This window comes from Myodes glareolus, chromosome 21, assembly GCF_982192425.1.
Source record: "Myodes glareolus chromosome 21, mMyoGla1.1, whole genome shotgun sequence".
Taxonomy (NCBI): Eukaryota; Metazoa; Chordata; class Mammalia; order Rodentia; family Cricetidae; genus Myodes; species Myodes glareolus.
The window spans coordinates 12,868,102-12,888,351 of NC_142046.1; the positions used below are offsets into that span (position 1 = coordinate 12,868,102).

A 20,250-nucleotide genomic window follows, 5' to 3' on the forward strand; every position below is an offset into this window, starting at 1 on the left:
TTCAGTGAGAGACTCTCAGAAACAGTTGAGGTTACCTGTCAGCCTCCGGTCTCTACACACTAGCACACACATGTAAACATTGCACACACACACCCACAAGCTTCAGTGTGAACATATGTATCCACTATACATACATGTCCCCAAAATGTAGAATGCGAGGAAGTATCGAGCCATGGAGTAGAAACAAAAGCCTTAGGCTGGTGAGGCTGGAACAGGCACAATGGCCAGGGCCACAGCCTTCTGAACTTGTGTTTGGCTCTGTCTGCCCGTGTGTCTGTGTTTCCTCATTTGCTTAATGTTTTTCCTACATGGTAAAGCAGAAAGCAGGCCTTAACTCTGAGCTGGGCTGCTGAAATAGCTCAGTGGGTGAAAACACCTGACCAAGCCTCATGAACAGTTCTAGCCCAGCAACCCACACGGTGAAAGAACTGATTCCTGTAGGCTGCAGGTTGTCTCTGACCTTCGGGTAATGCTATGTGATGGATATACAACATATGCACACATGGAAGTTTTTGTAAAATGCCTGAAGCAGATGGCTCCAAGCTTTCCCCCTACCCCTAGGGAGGAGCTGGGCCTGCTCCATCGTCCAACCCTAATGCCCCACGTGATGGGTGTTATTATCTGTGGAGGGAGTCTTTCCAGCTCTTAGGCTGTGCCAGCCCTGTGTGCTAGTGTAGACATACAAGACTGAGTTAGGGAAACACTAGGAAGGTCCTGCACTTTACAAGGCCTCTTCTCTAGTAGTCAAGGTCGCTCATTCCCATGCTGCACCTGCATTCCCTTGTCTTGCTCCATTGATCTCTGCCAAGGAGGACAAGAGCCAAATGGGTCCTACGAGGGGAGGTAGGACAAGGAGGGCTAAGAGGCCAGGTGGAGCCAGTCTCATCCGGGCGGGAAGGCCAACCCCTGCACTTGGACTTCTCCCAGATAGCCCTCCCTCCCAGCCTACCCCTTCCTTTTGCTCACCTTTAACCTCCAGGTAGTTGTTCTTTAACCCACAAGGGAAGCCCAGTTCAACCTGGAGTGGAGACACCAACTGGGACAGCCCAGGAAGGTCACTGGGCTGAGCTTAGGATGGAAGCAGGAACCTACCCCTGGTGGAGAGACTAAGAGGCTGGGTCGAGCTGACTTGGCCAGAGGCACCTCTGCGAGTCACCTGTGGGAACAGGGAACCAAGTGATGAAAAGTGCCAGATGCCTGCCCTTGCCCTGGCCTGTAGCTGAGAAGTTGTGGGAAGCAACCATGGCGTGGAGAGGTCCACCAGGGAGTGCTCATGCCCATGAAGCTAAAACCGCTTCCTTCCAGGTAGGAGATCCCAGAAACCTCCTTGTGGTTGCCTTGTCTTGCTTGCTTGTGGATAAATAGGCCTCCAGCTGCAGTAATCACTGCAGCCCCCAGGGAAAGGCCATGTCACCAGGGGCCCTCTCCTGAGCAGATGTTAGGAAACCCTCTCACTGCATAGCTCATCTCTCTCCAGGGACCCTCAGAAATCCTGCCCAGTGTATCACCAGGTGAAACTGGGGTCTCAGGGCCTTGGGAGCAGAGTAACACCTGTTTTAAGACACCCAAGGTCAGATCCCCGCTGAACAGGTGACTGCTGTGACCTAAGAGCATGGAGCAGGTGGGGCAAGAGTCAGGTAGAGTCTGGGGTGGAGCCTGGTTGACTCCCTATAAATGACTAAGTCCCTGCTGCTTTGTCATCTTCCCTGGGAAATGGGGCTCAGAACACAACCTCCTCAGAAACAATCATGTGGGCTAAATGAGACACACTCATCCAGAGCAGTGCCAGGTCTAGAAAGAGCTTGTAGCCAGGTGGTGGTGGCACACACCTTTAATCCCAGTACTCGGGAGGCAGAGGCAGGTGGATCTCTGAGTTCGAGGCCAGCCTGGTCTAGAGAGGAAGTTCCAGGACAGCCAGGGCTACACAGAGAAAGACTATCTCCAAAAACAAAGTGCAGGCCAGTGCAGGGTAAACTGATTGAACAGGCCACACTACAGCTTCCACGACAAGGTTCTTCTCTCTTGTTTGTTTCTGTTTGGTTTGGTTTGCCTTTTAGTTTTTCTTTTAAATTTGATTTTGTTGGGGGGGGGGAGATTGCAAGAGCAGAGGGCAGATGTGAGGGCTCCGAAAGATAAATGGAACTGGAAAGTATGATGAAAAATCCACAAAGAATCAGTAAAAATTAAAAAAGAAAAAAATGGTGTGGGCCAGGGATTCAGGGATGATGCTTTGCTTCCCCTGTCCCTCCCCCCGGAACTCATTCTCACAACCAGGCTGACCTTGAACTCACAGGGATGGGCCTGCCTCTGCCTCACTAGTGCTGTGGGGCTAAGTTGTCTTCAGCGCAGGTACCTAAACCGCTGAATCATCCCCCCTGGCCCAGAGAAGTATTTCTTTTGAAATGGTAATACAACCACGTTTCAAAATCCCAAAGGTACAAAAGGTTGACTTCAAAGGGAGCAAATGTCCTGCAGTGTCACCTTTGAATGTTGCAGGGCAGAGGGACAGACCAATGCGGAGACCCCACAATCTGTCATTTCCTGTGTGAGCCTGGGCCAGTACCTCTTGTACCTCAGTTTGCTGCTGTGTGTAGTGAGGATGATCGTCATGCTGTCTGGGCTGCTAAAGGTTAAGCCATTGGCGCCCAGTGATCGCTGAGAGGGACCATCAGCAAAAGGGGCCTGGGTGATGGTCCAAGTCGGTAGGATGCCGAGCTTGGAGTTTATCCTAAGGGCTGTGGACCTTACAAGAACTGAACTACCCTGAGAGTGAGAATTTTCAGGGGGCAGCGGACAGGCAGCAAGAGGACTGTCAGATGGACCTGGAAGGGAAAGAATGGACTCTGGAGTCTTTGAGGGAGGAGGGAGCCTGGAGATGGGTGGGGCTTGGCATAGGAACCCAGGGTGAGACCTGGCTGGGTCTCTGAGTGGCTCCACAGATAGAGGCTTTTCAGCTGGGTTGGCCTGGGCCAGTTTGTGCATGCTTCTGCAATTCCAGAAGGCAGCTGCCTTGAGTATGGCCAGTTTAAGACACTGCGGCTATTGTGGGTAAGAGGCCAGGAGGCTGATGGACAGTCATGTCTGTGGCACTGTGAAGTTATCACAGACCTGGGACATAGGATACCAGTGTGGCAGAGAGGCCTGAAATGCCAAAGAACAGAGTGAGGCCAGCAAACTGGACCCTTAGCACAGGAAGGAGAACAGGTGGCTGCAAGCCCAGAGAAAGGGGGCTTCGTGTGGCACATTTACTCATGTCACCAGCTCTGTGAGATGAGGCCCAAAGGGTTCTGAGGTGCGCCAATTGTCTCCTCCAGTTGTTCTAGAAGGCCTGATTGCAGGACCAATGGAAGTCCGTTTTTCAGTTAATGGTTGCTGAGGGAGGGGAGGCAGCCATGGCTCCTGGAACATCATGTTCCCATAAATAACCTTAGTTAAACTCTCTGGTCACCAAAATAAATAAATACATAAATAAAAATGTAAGAATGTGAGGACTGGAGAGACGGCGCACTGGTTGAGAGCACTGGCTGCTCTTCCAGAGGCCCTGGGTTTGAGTCCCAGGACCCACATGCAGCCTGCAATCATTTGTGACGACAGGAGAGTCCGCTCTTCTGACTTCCTTGGGCACCAGGTCCATGCGCAGTACATAGACATATGTGCAGGCAAAACAGCCATACACATAAAATAATTCAAAAGATTAAAGAGATGAGAGTAGAAGGGGCTTAGGTTGGAAGAGGGGTGGAATGGGGAGTTGTGGGGGGACAAGAGAGGAAAAAGGGGAGGATAAAATACACTATATACATGTTTGGAGATGTCATAATGAAACCCATTATATATAGTTAACATGGTTTAAAAAAAAAGGCTTGTTTTTGATTTAAAGGCCCCATTGCCCTCCTCTGAAGCAAATTGAGTCAGGTGTGGAGCATCCCTATCCTCTAAGTGTTGGAGATGGAGGCCAGCCTGGGCTACATGGGACCCTGCCTCATAACAGAACAATAGTTAACTCCTTAGTGTCCACGGCAAAGTTAGGCTCTGACCCTTAGAGGGGGCCTGCCAGGGAAGCTCTTTAAGGATGGAGTCTCTGTAGGTCATTGGTGTAGATGTTGGAACGTGGAGGATCCTTCTCTGTGCCAGGGGGTACAGAGGTGCACCCCACTTCGGAATGCTAGACGTCTGCACCACCTGCTGTTAAGTTTGGATGTCCTTGTTCCTTGTAGCAGCCCAGGTGTAGAGTCCCCGGTGAGGAAGGGGTGGCTGGACCTCCTCCCGTAGACCTCATCCTGCTGTGGAGGAAACTGATCAGAGACAGGGCAACTTTCCTAGAGTCCCACAGCAAGCCCAGGAACTCCAGGGACAGCCTGGGGAGCAGACAGGTAGATGGTGGGATGTCCCGCGCTCGGCCTCGCCAGCAAGAACAACGCGGGGCACTTAGGATCCTTCTGCAGTAAAGCTTTAATGCCCCTTGGGAGAGCGAGCATCAGCCAACATGGCGGAGACCCAGAATGAGGGGAACCCAGCCCTTATAAAGGAAACAGTCCTCGCTTCTGACATGTCACTCTTGGATTGGTCCACTGCCCATTATCCCAGATGATGCCTCGGGAGTAGGCAGGGACGCAGCGGTAGAGAGTTAACAAGCATGTGCGCTGGGATTAAAGGCGTGTGCTACATCACCTTGAACTTACAGAGATCTGCCTGTCTCTGCTTCCCAGGCATTGGGACCAAAGGCGTGTACTACCACGCCTTGAGGTCACAGAGGTCAATCTGCCTCTGTCTCCCAGGCATTGGGACTAAAGGCGTGTACCGCCACACCTTGGGGTCACAGAGGTCAATCTCTACCTTTGTTCCTTGAAGCAATGGAGAATGTGGTTGCGGCCCTCCACAGTGGGAGGAGCAAGTCTGTGTTCTGGGTGTGCTCATTAATGTCTCTGAGCCTCAACTTCTCCCCCTATTCAATGAGGGCAGCCTCTAGCTCACATGGTTCTGAGGCAGCTGATGTCAACCACGGGGTAAGGGCCATCACTGCCGTGAGGACGCGAGGTCACTGGAGTGAGTGGACTGGTTCTGCCTCCCGCTGGGCACAACAACACAGTATGCTTGATGCCACTGCACTTCTTAGTCTTAGATTTGCTCACATGTGGCAGAAATAGGGAAAGCAAGTGATGTCATTACGTCATTGCATGGGACAACAAAATCTAGGAAATAGCCTTAACGTCAGTCCACAGGAAGCTAGTCAAGAATGCAACAGTGTTTTCACACCTGGAGTATTCCACAGCTCAGAAAACCAATCAGCCATAGGGACGTCTTCATACCAGCGCAGTCCGTAAGAAAGGCTTGAGAGAAAGCCTTGTGGATGGGCTAGCATGATGGCTCAGTGGTTAAGACTATTTCCCTGAGTTTGATCCCCAGGTCCCACAGGGTGGAAGGAGGGAGCCACCTCCTGCAAGTTGTTCTCTGACCTCCACAGACATATGGCATGCAAGTGTGTGTGCCAACCCTAGCACCAGGGAGGAGAAGGTACAGGAAGCTGTATAGTATGGAGTCACCTGTACAGGGTTGATGGCTGTCTGTGAACCTGAAGTTAAGGCTGGGGATAAAGCTCAGTAGGCGGTGTGCTTGCCTGGTGTGCATGGAGCCTCGGGGGCGTGATCTCTGGCACTGTGTAAACTGGATATGATAGTGGCGCTTGCCTGTGAACCCAGCACTGTCTAGGTGGAAGAGGAGGAACAGGAGTTCAAGGGCAGCTTTAATTCATGGAGACTTATAGGCCAGTATGGGATATATGAGACCTATCCCAAAATAATAAATGAATGGACAGTCATAGAAACCGCCCTTGGGCACAGCAGAGCATATACATGCTCAAGGCCCAGGCATACCACTTCTAATTCCGTTACAACTGTTTCCAGTTAGAGCTGATGTCTTCCGTGCAAATGCTCTAATGCTGTAATCCCAGCTCCTCTATTGCTTTGACATGGCAAACACAATAGAAACTGGGGCTGGAGAGATGACTTGGCAGCTAAGAGCACTGGCTGCTCTTCCAGAGGACCTGGAATTCCAGGCCAGGGGATCCGCATCCCCCTCCACGGCCACTTTCCGCCCTCTGCTGGCACTCTACAAAGGTGCTGCACAGACTCAAGTACAGACCAAACACCTACACAAAATGAAAAGTGAGCTAAAAGAGAAAGGAAGAAGTTGAGCATAGTGGCATTCAACTGTATTTCCAGTACTTGGGAAAACTGAGGCAGGAGAATTACAGAGAGTTAGAGGCAAACCTGGGCTACAGAGGTAGTTTCAGTCCACTGTAGACTATCTAGTGAAACCCTGTCATAAACAAACAACAACAACAACAACAACAACAAACAGACGAAACAACAGTCGACCAAACAAAATGAGAGGGGAAGGAAATTCACTATGCAGGGAGCAGGCTTTCCACCCCACCCCACAGAAGACATCCATCCTCCCTTGGGGTGCTGCAAACTTCTCTGTTGTTTTTTGTTTTGTTTTATTTGTTTTTTCGAGACAGGGTTTCTCAGTAGCTTTGGAGCCTGTCCGGGAACTCGCTCTGTAGACCAGACTGGCCTCAAACTCACAGAGATCCACCTGCCTCTGCCTCTCAAGTACAGTGCTGGGATTAAAGGCGTGCCCCACCACCACTCAGCTGGAGCTCCACCTCTTTCCCCAAGGCACAAAGTGCTTTTCTTTTTTTTTTTTTTTTTCGTTTTGGGTTTTTCAAGACAGGGTTTTTTTCTTTCACTGAGATCCACCTGTCTCTGCATCCGGAACTCTGAAATTCAAGGCGTGTGCTACCGCTACCGTCACAAGGGCTGTTAGACTAGTCAGTGGATAGAGGGATCTAGAGTTCAAATCCTCCTGGGTTACAGACTGAGATCCCACAGAAGAAATAGACTAAGAAGTCGGCCTAGAACAGGTGAGACTGCTCACTGAACTGCACACCTGGACAAAGCCAAGCAAAGTGACACATTCCTGTCACCCCAGCCCCTGGGAGCTGGAGGCAGGAGGATTAAAGAGTAAAATCATCCTGGGCTCCATGGTGAGTTTGAGAAAGGGCTGGGCTATACGAGACCTTTTATTAAAACAACCAAATAACCCCGTGGAGGACTGGGCAGTGGCAGGTTGTTTGGCCAGCATGCATGAGGCTCTGGATTAGATCCCATGGGGTGTAAAACCAGGTGTGGTGCTACAGGCCTGGCAGCCCAGTACTGGAATCTCAGCCCCTGGAAAGTGGAGGCAGGAGGATCAAGAGTTTATAAGTTATCTTTTGCTGCATGGAGAATTTGAGACTAGCCTGACCCAGCTATGGTGTCTCAAATCCACCAGAGTTATAGACTGAAACCCCATAGAAAGGAAAAGTGGACCAATAACTTCAACACTAATCCAGCACTCGGGAGGCCAGTGCAAACTGATCTCTGTGAGGCTGAGGCCAGCAGCATGTTCAGAGAGCCAAGTCCAGACTCCTCCCCAAACATCCTTGTTTATTTAACAGACAATCTCTGCCCAATATAGGAAAGTGGAAGGTATTGAAAACCCATCGCCGTTCAAAAGGGCAGCTTTCTCTCCAGTGCCTTCCACAAATGGAGAGGGGCCTCCTCACCCACAGTTGGGTGAAATTACTGTCTCTTCCCCGATTGTGCTCAAATTCACTCTCCATTGTGAGGGAGTTTACCAAGTGTTAATCCGATCATTCTCCTCTCCCTGAAGCCATTTTAATTTTAGCCAGCAGAATTTACTTTTTTTTTTTTTTTTAAATCTTTGCCTGCTTGCCCGCCAGTACACTACAGTGTATGCCTGCGTGTCTGGTGATTTTGGAGGCCAGAAGTGGGCGTCGGATCCCCAGCTGTGAACCGCAGTGTAGGTCCTGGGACTTGAACCTTGACTTAACTCGAACCTTGGAACTCTGGAAAAGCAGTCAGTTAACCACTCCAGCCCTAATACACATTCTGTACAGGGCTCCAAGGCCCTGCAGGACGGAGCATCCAGTGAGCAACTCGGTCCAACCAAATGGAAGACTGCCACGGTCCCCCTCTTAGCCTGGGGATCCCCCTGCACCCAGCAAGCTTCGGCAGGGGTGTCATTCCTCCCGGAAGTCTTCCTAGGTTTCTCAGAGTGCCTTAAGCCCCGCCACCCCCCGAGAGGTGTCAGATTCCTGACTGCAAAGGCCACACTGTGCCTGAGCCGGGACATTTCGGTGCCGGTCACCACCGGCGTCTGCCAACCCTGTAATTCTATCCCAGCTCAGAGTTGGGCTGGCCTGGAGCAGGGGCTGAGGGCTGCTGGCTTGGTGCGGCTATTTTAGGATATGTGGCAAAGTCCTTAAGATCTGCGGCACAGAACTTTGGAGGATGGCGACGAAAAGGGCACGCAGTCCCTTTAAGGTCGCCTTCTACGCACCCCCACTCTACCTGACCCTCCCAAGCGGTGCGCCCCTCAGAAGCATGGCGAAAGCGACGCACTGCCCGGCGATCTGCCCCTCACCAATATGGCTGCATAAAGCTCCGATTCTCATTGGTCCGGAGGCTCTGAGAGTCTCTGATTGGTTGATCTCAGAGGCGCGTCAGGGCGGGGCGGGGCGAAGCGGGGCGGCACCCGCTCAGGCCTAGTTTGCAGGGGCATCGGGATTATGTCGCGGGCGCGGAGCCACCTGCGCTCTGCTCTGTCCCTGGCAGCTGTTTCTGCGCGTGGTGCAACGATCGAGGGCGCAGCGCGGCGGTGGTTGAGTGCGTGGCCCGCTCCGCAGGAGCCCGGCATGGAGTATCAGGTTTCTGACCCGCGGTGGGGCGAACGGTCGCGTACTGACACGTGGGCTAGACCCGAGCCGCGTTCCGCGCTCCGCCAGCTGCTGGGGGCATCCGAGCTTGAAGTTGCGTGGTTCGGGAGGCGGTGACATTCCGGAGTCCAGGGGAAGTGACAGGGACCAGAAAGTTAGGCTCAGGTGGCCGGATCTGGGAATTCTATGTCGCGCATTGCAGAGGGAAGGGGCGCTGGTGATTACACCAGGACTCCCGGAGTCTAAATTGAGTTTTAGAAGTTCAGTGACCCCAGAGTCTGCACTGGCAGTGCGAGATGCGGGAGAAGGGAGGAGTTCTGCAGTCCAGAGTGGAAATTCCCAGGAGGATCTGGAGTTGAAGTCTCCAGGACTCGAAGACTGGAAATCCAGGTGTTCAGAACTGGCTGGCGGACCGGCAGGAAAAGAGGCAATACAGAGACTCAAGAGGCGGAAAACAGAAAATGTCTGTAGATTGCTGTGCTAGGGGTCAATTGTCAATGACCAGAACTTGATGTTAGCCAGGCAGGTGGCACCGGTTTGAGAGCGCCGAGGCTTCCAGCCAAGCCTTGAGGCTAAGAGGGCAGGCCACTCGGGTCTGATGCCGGAGGGGACCTACCTAAGCACTGGCTTCTCAGAATGATGCCTGAGGGAGCACAGGCTTCTCAGAATGTAGATGTAATTGAAACATACACACGACTGGATTCAAATCTTCAAGCTGCTCATTTAGTCCTCCCCATTTATTTTCTCTCCCCACTCCCGTCCTCCAAAGCCATCTCTCCTGAGGCTGTACCCACCTCCAGTTCTGGCTGGATGACCTGGGCACATCTTCCCTCCCTTGGTACCTCCTCTTTCAGATCTAATTGCTTTTCTCATCTTGTCTTGGGGTTAGAAGGTAAAACTCTAGAGTCTTACGGAATTCCTAGTCCCTAGATGTCCGTGGTCCTTGCTCCAGCCCAATGGATGTCCAGTGTAGTGGTAGAATGAATAAGGGCAAAGGCCCGGGGGGTATGAGAGTGAAGGCTGAGGGGACAGAGGCTTGGGAAGGCAGCCCAGGAAATGAAGGTCCGTTAGTCTTGCCAGCTTTACCTGACACTCCTTGGGTGGGGCCGGCCTGCCCCAGGCTCCTGTCTTTGCCAGAACTGGAAACATGCCCAGGTTCTCTCCCTACCAAGTAAGTGTAGACCAAGGCAACAGGGCTGGTGTAACAGGCCTATCGCCCTGGCTTTGCCTCTGGTAGGCTGAGTACCTCTGTCATTAAGGACCCTCACTGAACTGCGATTGTGGTTGCCAGGATGCCGTGCGCATGCTCAACACTCTGCAGACCAATGCCAGCTACCTGGAGCAGGTAAAGCGTCAACGGAGTGATCCTCAGGCGCAGCTGGAAGCCATGGAGGTGTACCTGGCACGGAGTGGGCTGCAGGTAAGGTAGTAGATTCTGTGACACTTCTACCCCATCGCTTGGCAGCCGTGTGACTGAGGCAGGGACCTTTCTGTCTGTTGTAGGTGGAGGACTTGAACCAGCTAAACATTATCCACGTCACAGGGACCAAAGGAAAGGTAAGGAAAGTAACCCAGGAGGAGTCCACGTGGCAGACTGGTGCCTAACAAATAGAGACTTAGGGTGTCTTGTTAGGGTCACTATTGCCGTGAGGAAGCACCATGACCAAAAACAACTTGGGGAGGAGAGGGTTTATTTCGCTCATGGTTCCATATAACAGTTCATCATCAAAAGCCGTGAGAACCGGAACTCAAGCAGGGCAGGATCCTGGAGGTAGGAGCTGATGCACAGGCCATGGAGGGTGCTGTTTACTGGCTTGCACCTCATGGCTTGCTCAGCCTGCTTCCTTAACCCAGAACCACCAGTCCAGGGGTGACCCCACCCACAATGGGCTGGACCCTTCCCCATCAATCACTAGTTAAGAAAATGCCCCATAGGCTTACCTACACCCTGGTCTTATGGAGGCATATTTTTTCTCAGTTGAGGCTCCCTCCTCTCAGATGACTCACTTATGTGAAGGTGACATAAAACTATAAAACTGTCTAGCACCCAGGGGAAGAAGTTTATTTGGCTGTAAGTCCTAGGGGATATGATCCATCATGGCAGGAGATAGCATCACACCCTTAGTCAGGAAGTAACGGATGCTGGTGTTCGGCTTGCCTCAGCCGCCCTGTCTAGACACTTCCACAGACCTGCCCATAAACAGCTCTGAGTGCTGCCAAGTTGACAATCAGCATTAACTTTCACTTCACCCTACCCAACACTTTCTAGGGCTCCACCTGTGCCTTCGCTGAACGCATCCTGCGGAATTACGGCCTGAAGACAGGCTTCTTTAGGTACTCCTGCGCTCTTGGGACCGGGGGATGTGTCTCTTAGCTCTGCGGAGGGCTGTGGTACCAGAGCCAAGGTCAGCCTGTGTGTCTCTCTGCCATTCAGTCAACATTAAATCTACATGGCCCCTGTTGGCCCACTAATAGCAGCCACCAGTTTCATAAGGAAAACAATGGAGGGACAGTGACAGTGTCTTGAAGGGGTGACCTAAGTACCTGGCTGGAAGCGACAGATGACTTTTTATTAATTTAATTTTACATGTAATTTTTACTTTTGTTTTTTTAATTTTTTAATATTTTTGTTATATGTGTATAGGCATTACATGTGTGCCCAGTAGAATTGGAATTAAAAATGGTTCTGAGACCCATGTAGGTGCTGGGATTCGAACCCAGGCCTTCTGCAAGAGCAGCAGTGCTCTTAACTGTGCACCAACTCTCCGGTCCCTATTTTGGTTTCTTGAGGCAGGTTAGAGCCCAGGCTGGCCTAGAACTCAGCTGGCCTAGAGGGTCCTACTGTTCTTCTTTACAGGGGTGAGCCACTACACCCAGCTGCTTGTTGCTTGCTTTTTGTTATTTTTTTGTTTTGTGGGGTCTCCCCATATAGCTCTGGCTGTCTGGCCTGGAACTCTCCATGTAGATTAGGCTGGCCTCAAATTCAGAGATCCACCTTCCTCTGCCTTCTTGAGTGCTGAGATTAAAGGTGTGTACCACTCCACCCTACTTCTGATATGATTTATGTGTGTATGGGTGCACAGGCATGCTCTTTATTTTATAGTGTGTGTCTGTGTGTCTATATGTGGTATATGTGTTTGAGGCTGAGTCTCTCATTGAACTGGTGCTCCTGGATTCGACTGGTTGAGCACTAACTAGTAGCCAGCCCCGGGGATCCTCTTCACTAACTAGCAGCCAGCCCCGGGGATCCTCTTCACTAACAGTCCCAGGGACCCTGTTTTCTCTGCCTCTCCAGCAGTGTGATTGTAGGCTCACTCACTATATTGCCTTTTTTGGTGGGAGTGTGGGAATGTTGTGATCTGAACCCAGGCCCTCGTGGCAAGCCCTTTACTGACTGAGCCCTCTCCCAGGCTCTCCAGATGCAGTTTGTAAGTAGTAGTATAGGAATGTTTGTTAGTTGAGATGCCTTTGCAGTGTGGAACAGAAAGGTGCACAGATAAAGGCCCGTTGTGGCAGTCATGTTTCGTCTCCACAGGTAGGCAGTAGAGTCCTGCCAGGAAAGCTGCATTTCCTGTGAAGGCAGCGCCCCCTTGTGGTGGCACACAGACATCCACATCTGGAGATAAACTCTGTGTCCTGTGCTCGAAGCATCCGTAGGTGATATAATCATATGTCTGTCACTGGCCAAAGGTTGTGAAACGATATATGACTATATAAGGCAACTGTCTATCTTCTAGAATAGTCTTTTGGAAATGGAGTGTGGTGGCACATGCCTGTAAAATCTGTCAATTGGGAGATAGAGGCAAGAGGACCAGGAATTTAGGGTCATCCTTAGCTAGTTGGAGGCCAGCCTTAGCTACATGAGACCCTCCCTTAAAAACAAACAAACAAACAAACTAAATAAAAAGAATAAACCTTTTTTTTTGTTTTGTTTTGTTTTGTTTTTTCGAGACAGGGTTTCTCTGTAGCTTTGGTGCCTGTCCTAGAACTAGCTCTTGTAGACCAGGCTGGCCTTGAACTCACAGAGATCCACCTGTCTCTGTCTCCTGAGTACTGGGATTAAAGGCATGGGCCACCGCCGCCCGGCTGCTTTTTTAAAAAAAACTTGAGAAAATTTAGTAGCTTTTGTTTTACCTTTATTCATTTTCTTAGTGTGCATGTGCTTGTATGTACGCATGTGCCTCACGGAGCATGGCTGAGGGCAGCTTTTAGGAGTTGTCTCTCCCTTACCATTTGAGTTCTGTCATGGAGCTCAAGTCGTCAGGCTTGGCAGCAAATGCCCTTACCTCTGGTCTGTCTTCTTTCTTCTTTTTCTGTCTTTTTTCTTCTTTTTTCTTTCCTTTTTTGTTTTGCTTTGAGACAGGGTCTCTCTGTATAACAGTCTTAGCTGTCCTGGAGCTCACTTTATAGACCAGGTTGCCCTTGACCTCACAGAGATCTGCCTACCTCTGCCTCTCTGTTGAGACTGAAGGTGTGTGCCGCCACTGGCCTGGGCCCATGTGGCCTTCTAGCCCAACATGTAGATGAGGCAGGAGAGTGGCTCTGGTGGTTCCACTCTCTGGATTTATTACTTTGAGGCTGATAGGCACGTGTTAGCAAGTCACTGATCTGTGTGAGGTGGGGAAGCATGGAACCTTGGAGGCCCAGAGAAGATGCTAGACTATCCCGGGGACAGGGTCATCTCCTCCTTTCTGGAGGGATGTGTCTTAGTTGAGACTGGTACAGTGAGTAGGATGAACCACAGACAGCAGGAAAGGGCGGGCGGAAGTCTGGGGTTGGAGACTGAGGTAGTTCTGAGATTCGGCCTCTGCAGGGTCTGGGAGTCCCTAGCCAGGGGAGGGACACAGTTGTGTGTTTCTGACAGAAGTCTGACTAGGGCAAGGAAGGCCCTGAGGCTTGGGCAGGAGTCCCGATGACCCCAGGTCTCTCGGCAGCTCTCCCCACCTGGTGCAGGTGCGTGAACGGATCCGCATCAATGGGAAGCCCATCAGTCCTGAGCTCTTTACCAAGCACTTCTGGCGTCTCTACCACCAGCTGGAGAAATTCAAGGTGCTGGGGGCCGGGGCGGGCCCATCTCCCCAGAGCTGGGAGCTGTGGAAATATGGAGGGCCAGGGCGGGCCCATCTCTCCAGAGCGGGGAACTGTGGAATTATGGAGGGCCAGAGTGGGCCCATCTCCCCAGAATGGGGGAGCTGTGGAATTATGGAGGGCTGGGTGGGCCCATGTGGAACTATGGAGGGCCCAGAGCGGACCATGGGACGACTTCTGACTTGTTTCTGTATGCAGGATGACAGTCACGTTTCCATGCCTGCTTACTTCCGCTTCCTCACGCTCATGGCCTTCCATGTCTTTCTCCAAGAGAAGGTACGCATCTTTCCTAGACCCTGTATCTGAGTCCTTGGGGACTAAAATATAGTGGAGGGAGCATCCGGCTCCTAGATGGTGTCTGGGTAGTTCTCCTGCCATGCTGTCTGGTCTTCTGCAGGTGGACCTGGCAGTAGTGGAAGTGGGCATTGGCGGGGCTTATGACTGTACCAACATCATTAGGTGAGGCAGCTGCTTGGAGATGGGTGGCTAACCGGAAGCCTGTGCCCGGTGGCTCAGTACTAGGAGATGTGGACCTTCTTGTCTCTTTCAGAAAGCCAGTGGTGTGTGGAGTGTCTTCGCTTGGCATCGACCACACCAGCCTGCTAGGAGACACAGTGGAGAAGATAGCATGGCAGAAAGGGGGCATCTTTAAGGTAACCACAGGCCGTGCAGGAGAGGTTCATGGGGGCCAGGTCCTAGCCATCTGTGCAGTCTGGCTTTGCATTGCTCTCCCTGTATGACTTGAGCCCCTCTATGGCCTCAGCTGAAATTAGACCCAGTCAAAGGTCTGTGGAGCAATGGGGGCAGATGGAGGACCCCAACAACGCTTGTCACTTTCTCCCTGGCCTGTTTGCAGCCTGGTGTCCCTGCCTTCACTGTGCTGCAACCAGAAGGTCCCCTGGCTGTGCTGAGGGATCGAGCCCAGCAGACCTCAGTGAGTGACTGGATGGTGTGGTGGCAGGGTGGAGGGGCACACTGGCCTGAGTGACCCTGTCTCCTGTTGGGCTTTGGGTTCCATGTGTGTGTGTGTGTGTGTGTGTGTGTGTGTGTGTGTGTGTGTGTGAGCGCGCGCACACGTGAGCACATGCGTGTGCGTTTGTATGCACGCGCGTGTGCACTGATTATGCTCCAGAACACAGGTCTTGGTAGGCCCTGATGGTTGGGGCATGGCCGGAGGGTTTTGTAACAAAGTGATGGTGTGGCCGGTCTGTTGACCAGGTGCTGCCCTTCCTCCCCGCAGTGTCCTCTCTACCTGTGTCCACCATTAGAAGCCCTGGAAGAGGGTGGGCTGCCATTGACCCTTGGCCTGGAGGGAGATCACCAGCGGTCCAATGCAGCGTTGGCCTTGCAGCTGGCCCACTGTTGGCTGGAGCGGCAGGGCCACCAGGGTAGGTGGGCCAGTGTGGGCAGGCAGGTGGGCAGTGCATGGAGCCTGCCTTGGAGGGGTCTAAACACAGACTTATGCCCCACAGACATCCAGGAGCTGAAGGTGTCCAGGCCAAGCGTACGGTGGCAGCTGCCCCTGGCACCTGTGTTCCATCCCACCTCCCACATGCGACATGGTAAGTTAGCCTTCCTGCCCAGCCAAGACCACACACGTCTGTGTTCCACCTAAGATGTACATTTAACCCCCTGTTGCATCTTTGTGACCTTTGAGATGCGTCTTTTAGTTTTCTGTTTGGGGGTTGGGGCAGTTCTAGATTGTTCCTCAGGGTGAGCATTTCTCTCTGGCCTGGAGTTAACAAATCTTTGGAGCCTCAGTTTTCCTATCTGCCAAATGGGGTAATGATGGCACCCACTGCCAAGGGCTGTTTCGATGGTCATGATGTGACCTCGCTCAGATGCTGTGCCCAGAGCCTGGAGGACCTGGAGCCGCGACAGTCAGCAGTAGCTGCTGTCTGTCATCCCACTGTGAGGCCGCCTTGCTTCCCAGCCCTCTAAAACTGCCTTCAGCCTATAGTAGGTGCTCACAGTTAGACCTCTTCGGAATAGTCCCAGTGTGCCAGGGTCGCTGTCAGGGACAACCCTGGAGCAGATTTTAGGTCACACTCTAGCCCCAGCCCTCACTTGCTGTGTGAACTCAAAACTGTGGTTGTCACATGGGACTCCTGTATGATTGTGTGATAGCAACCGCTTCTTAGGGTTACCTGGAAGATTCCATAGCGAGGCAGACATTCCGGGAACCCATGGACTGGCATTAGTGATAGGCTTTGGGGTAGATCCACCTGCAGGGTCAGGAGGCTGCAGGCCTTGTGGATCCAGAACAGTCTCGCTTGCCTTTGCTAGGGCTTCGGGACACAGAGTGGCCTGGCCGGACACAGGTGTTGCGGCGGGGGCCTCTCACCTGGTACCTGGATGGCGCACATACTGCCAGCAGTGTGCAGGCCTGTGTGCGGTGGTATTGCCAGTCATTGCAGCGCAACAAACGCCCCAGTGGGTGAGCTCTCTTGCAGGGCTGGGCATGCAGGGTGGGGGGTCCTGGGTAATGATCCTATCAGGACTGATTTCGATAATCATTAGTTGGTTGTAACCTGCCCTTTTAAAAACTGTTATACTAATAATTCTTTTACAGTGTTGTAGTTACATGAAACAAATTTTAAAATGTACTAAATGATGTGATAAAATCTATACCTTGGGGGCTGGAGAGATGGCTCAGAGGTTAAAAGCATTGCCTGCTCTTCCAAAGGTCCTGAATTCAGTTCCCAGCATCCACATGGTGGTTCACAACCATCTGTAACTCTAGTTCCAGGGGACCTTGGGGTTGGACCAGTTCAAGGAGGGATAGAATCTGGGGAAACAGCTGGAATGGCTGGGAAGGAGGACAGCAGGCATACCCGACTCTTTTCTTCCTGGTGCAGTGGGTCCCAAGTACACGTCTTGCTCTTCAACTCCACTGGTGACAGGGACCCTGCTGTCCTGCTGAAGCTGCTGCAGGTAATGGACCTAGCTGGGGGGTGGGCACTGGTTCTGGCCGCGTGGGCGATGCAGGCCTGAATGTCTTCAGCTATAAAATGGAGTCATTTCATGTGGCATCTTTATTTATTTATTTATTTTTGGTTTGTTTTTTGGTTTGTGTAGCTCTGACTGTCCTCTGTAGACCGGGTTGTCCTTGAACTCATAGAGATCCACTTGCTTCTGTCTTCCAAGTGCTGGGTTTAAAGACCTGCACCACCACGCCTGACTCCCTCTGGCATCTTTGCTTGGGGAAGTCTGTTCTAGGCTGTCAGAGCCGAAGTGGCTCCTAGGATCATGTCCCATTTCAGAGCAGGAGAATGAAGTGGTTCATATCTAGAAAGTACCCCAGCCTGGGTTTGGGGCCTGCTCTCCAGCTAGACTGCCTTAATAGGTGCCACTCAAATCTCCGTTGAGTAAAGCAGTCCATGTGTGTGCACTTAGTGCAATGGGCTGTGCAGCTACCAGCTGTAGGTGTTCCTGGAGGCAGATGGGGGTGCTGTATCACTAGTTCAGGGGTGGGCAGTGTCTCCACCCCTGGAAGTCAGGAGGGGTGGGGACGCCCTCTCAGAGGACTGACACCTCGTCTCCACTTGGCCTCCAGCCCTGCCAGTTTGACTACGCTGTCTTCTGCCCCAACCTGACAGAAGTCTCAGCCACAGAAAATGCAGGTGAGGGGAGGGGTGGATGGCTGATGCCGAGGGCCGGGGCAGACTGCTCAAACCATGCTAGAAGATAGCATTTTTAGAGAGATTTATTTTTATTTTATGTGTATGTCAGGGTGCCTGCAAGTGTGTATATGAGTGCCTGGCTCCTGGGGAAGCCAGAAGAGATCATTAGATCCCCTGGGATTGGAGTTACAGATGGTTGTGAGCCATCATGTGGGTGCTGGGAACTGAGCCTTGGTTTGCTGCAAGAGCGGCCAGGCTTTTGTTGTTTTGTTTTTTGTTTGTTTGGTTGGTTTTTTGAGACAGGGTTTCTCTGTGACTTTGGAGCCTGTCCTGGAACTAGCTCTTGTAGACCAGGCTGGCCTCAGACTCACAGAGATCCTCCTGCCTCTGCCTCCCGAGTGCTGGGATTAAAGGTGAGCGCCACTACTGCCCGGCCACAGCAAGGGTACTTAACAGCTGACAACTGAATCATCTCTTCAGCCCCAGGGTATAGATTTTATTATAGAAATCCATTTAGTACATTTTAAAATCTGTGACGTGTAGCCGCAGCACCGTAAAAGAATTATCAGGTTACAGTCCACTGATGGCTGCTCAAGTCAGTTAGTGGGTCTCTGCTAGAATTTACTGAATGTAAGAGAATGGGAAATATCAGTGTGCATAGCATGAAGGATGGGCTCTTACTACTGCCTGGTCAAGATTCAGGTCTGGGCATGTATGGAAGAATGCAGGTATCTGATTGCAGTGTAAAATGTTTTTAAAAGTTATTTTTAATTACCCTTATTATTTATTTAGTTGGGGTGGGGACACTTGAACGGAGACCAGAAGACAGCTTGGGAGACCCAGTTCTCTCCTTCCACCATGTGGGTCATGGGAATTAGACGTGGGTTGCCAGGCTTGGCAAAGCCTTCACACTAAGCCATCTCACCGGCTCCTAAAACTTTGTGAACTACGCTACACTGTATTTAAAAAACTTTGAAGGAGTGGGAAGTGTGCATAGATAGATAGATGTCCAGGTCTCACATTGGACCATGTGTGGAAAGTTCTGAGATATGTATTTTTAACTGGCTTCCTGGGAAATACTTATGCCCACCTGGTGAGGGACCCCAGCTGGACTCTGTAAAGATGGAGCTGCAGTCTGGTGACATGATGCTTATGAAGGGCCAGGTGCAAGCAAGGGTCCACTGTGGGCGAGCCCCTTTCCCCCTCCCCTCCACTGACACGCCTTGTCCTGGACCCTGCAGACCAGCAGAACTTCACGGTGACTCTGGACCAGGTGCTGCTCCGCTGCCTCCAACACCAGCAACATTGGAGCTACCTGGGCGAGAAACAAGCCGACCCTGACCTCTGGAGCAGCCCCAGCCCTGAGCCTGGGGGACCAGGCTCTATGCTGCTGGCACGACACCCGCCTCACTCGGCTAGCACAAACTCCCTTGTTTTTAGCTGCATCTCCCATGCCTTGCAGTGGATCAGCCAAGGCCGGGATCCCATCTTTAAACCCCCAAGCCCTCCACGGAGCCTCCTCAGCCACCCCACGGCCAGCAGTGGGGCCAGCATTCTCCGGGAGGCTGCTGCCATCCATGTGCTGGTTACAGGAAGCCTGCACCTGGTGGGGGGAGTCCTGAAGCTGCTAGAGCCCTCCTTGTCCCAGTAGCCAAGGTGTGGGCGCAGAGATGGGGTCTCGCCACACCTGCCTGTCTCTCCACAGACTGCCACACTCGGTGCCTTTGATTTCTCCTTTCAGATTCCTTTGAGACTGGCCCAGGGTAGAGTGTAGGGATGGGAGAGGCCTACACCTTGGCCTCGCCTTCCTTTATCATAGACAGCAGGGGAGCTTCCCAGAGTTCCCACCACTGTAGCAGACTTTCAGCCCATCCCATCTCCCTGCCTACCCTGCTGCCTCCTGACTCAGGCCTGGCTTAAGTGCAGGTTGCCTGACCAGCCTGAGGACCTGCCTGAGGGTAGGCCTCCCTACCGTACCTCTGGGAAGAACCAGGGCTCTTGCTTGGGCATTTGGGGACTATGGGTTGCTAGAACTAATTGAAGCTTTAAATTCTTTTATTTTTTATTTTTTGTAAATAAATGACAAACTTTTGATTGACTCCTAACCTCTAGCTCCTAGCTCCCTCATCAGACATTTGGGAGTTTGGGGTTGGATCTGTAGGTGCAGGAGCTGGATGGTAAAGAGAGCCCTACTGTATAGCCTAGGAGCATCTTCTAGCATGCTTTTCTCAGGGCATAAGGTAGCCTATGTCACAAAAAGACTGGACCAGTCTGGGCAGTGGTGCCTCACACCTTCAATCCCAGCACTTGGGAGGCAGAGGCAGGTGGATCTCTGTGAGTTCGAGGCCAGCCTGTTCTACAGAGCGAGTTCTAGGATAGGCTCTAAAGCTACAGAGAAACCCTGTCTGAAAACCTAAAGAAAGGAAAAGAAATAACTGACCCAGTGTTTGTGTGCCACACACCAGGAGAGTGCTTTGCAACCCCCCCCCGCCCTCTGTGTGTTCAAGCTGTATGCCCATCTTATTGGGCGAGGGAAGATGGCTGGCTTCCAGCAACCATGGAGCTGTCCACAGGCCCATTGTGGAGAAGAGACCTGTTCAGGATTAGAATCCAGAACTTTGTAGGGGTAGCTGTGTCCCAAACCCAAGACTGTAGGCAGGGCTTAGTGTTTGGTTCTGCAGCCTCTGTCCCAGAGTTGGTCCACCAAAGGAGCAGCAGAGGAGATCAGTTTCTTTCTTCTGAGTGTGTGCTTGGCCCTCT

At 52.0% G+C, this 20,250-nt stretch overlaps 1 protein-coding gene across 2 annotated transcripts; it reads left to right on the forward strand.

Moving 5' to 3' along the window:
* The first annotated feature begins 1,006 nt into the window (after positions 1 to 1,006).
* Fpgs (folylpolyglutamate synthase) lies at positions 1,007 to 19,595 on the forward strand. Of its 2 annotated transcripts, none has more exons than XM_048432127.3 (15): positions 1,007 to 1,305; positions 10,071 to 10,199; positions 10,283 to 10,336; positions 11,049 to 11,113; positions 13,714 to 13,828; positions 14,066 to 14,143; positions 14,265 to 14,326; positions 14,418 to 14,520; positions 14,724 to 14,801; positions 15,108 to 15,255; positions 15,340 to 15,429; positions 16,154 to 16,304; positions 16,726 to 16,801; positions 17,424 to 17,490; positions 18,732 to 19,595. In XM_048432127.3, the coding sequence occupies exons 1-15, from the start codon at positions 1,180 to 1,182 to the stop codon at positions 19,139 to 19,141; spliced, it is 1,752 nt and encodes a 583-aa protein (XP_048288084.3). In that variant the 5' UTR covers positions 1,007 to 1,179; the 3' UTR covers positions 19,142 to 19,595. The 2 variants fall into 2 exon arrangements, with proteins under 2 accessions (XP_048288084.3, XP_048288083.2); XM_048432126.3 differs by lacking the exon at positions 1,007 to 1,305 and adding an exon at positions 8,600 to 8,770.
* Positions 19,596 to 20,250: the final 655 nt, after the last annotated feature.

Bases quoted from the DNA above. Each gene is read 5' to 3' on its own strand.
- Fpgs (XM_048432126.3), top strand. From the start codon at position 8,633: ATGTCGCGGGCGCGGAGCCACCTGCGCTCTGCTCTGTCCCTGGCAGCT. The intron at 8,771-10,070 runs GTTTCTGACCCG...TGTGGTTGCCAG, and splicing joins AGCCCGGCATGGAGTATCAG to GATGCCGTGCGCATGCTCAA. The intron at 13,829-14,065 runs GTGCTGGGGGCC...TTCTGTATGCAG, and splicing joins ACCAGCTGGAGAAATTCAAG to GATGACAGTCACGTTTCCAT.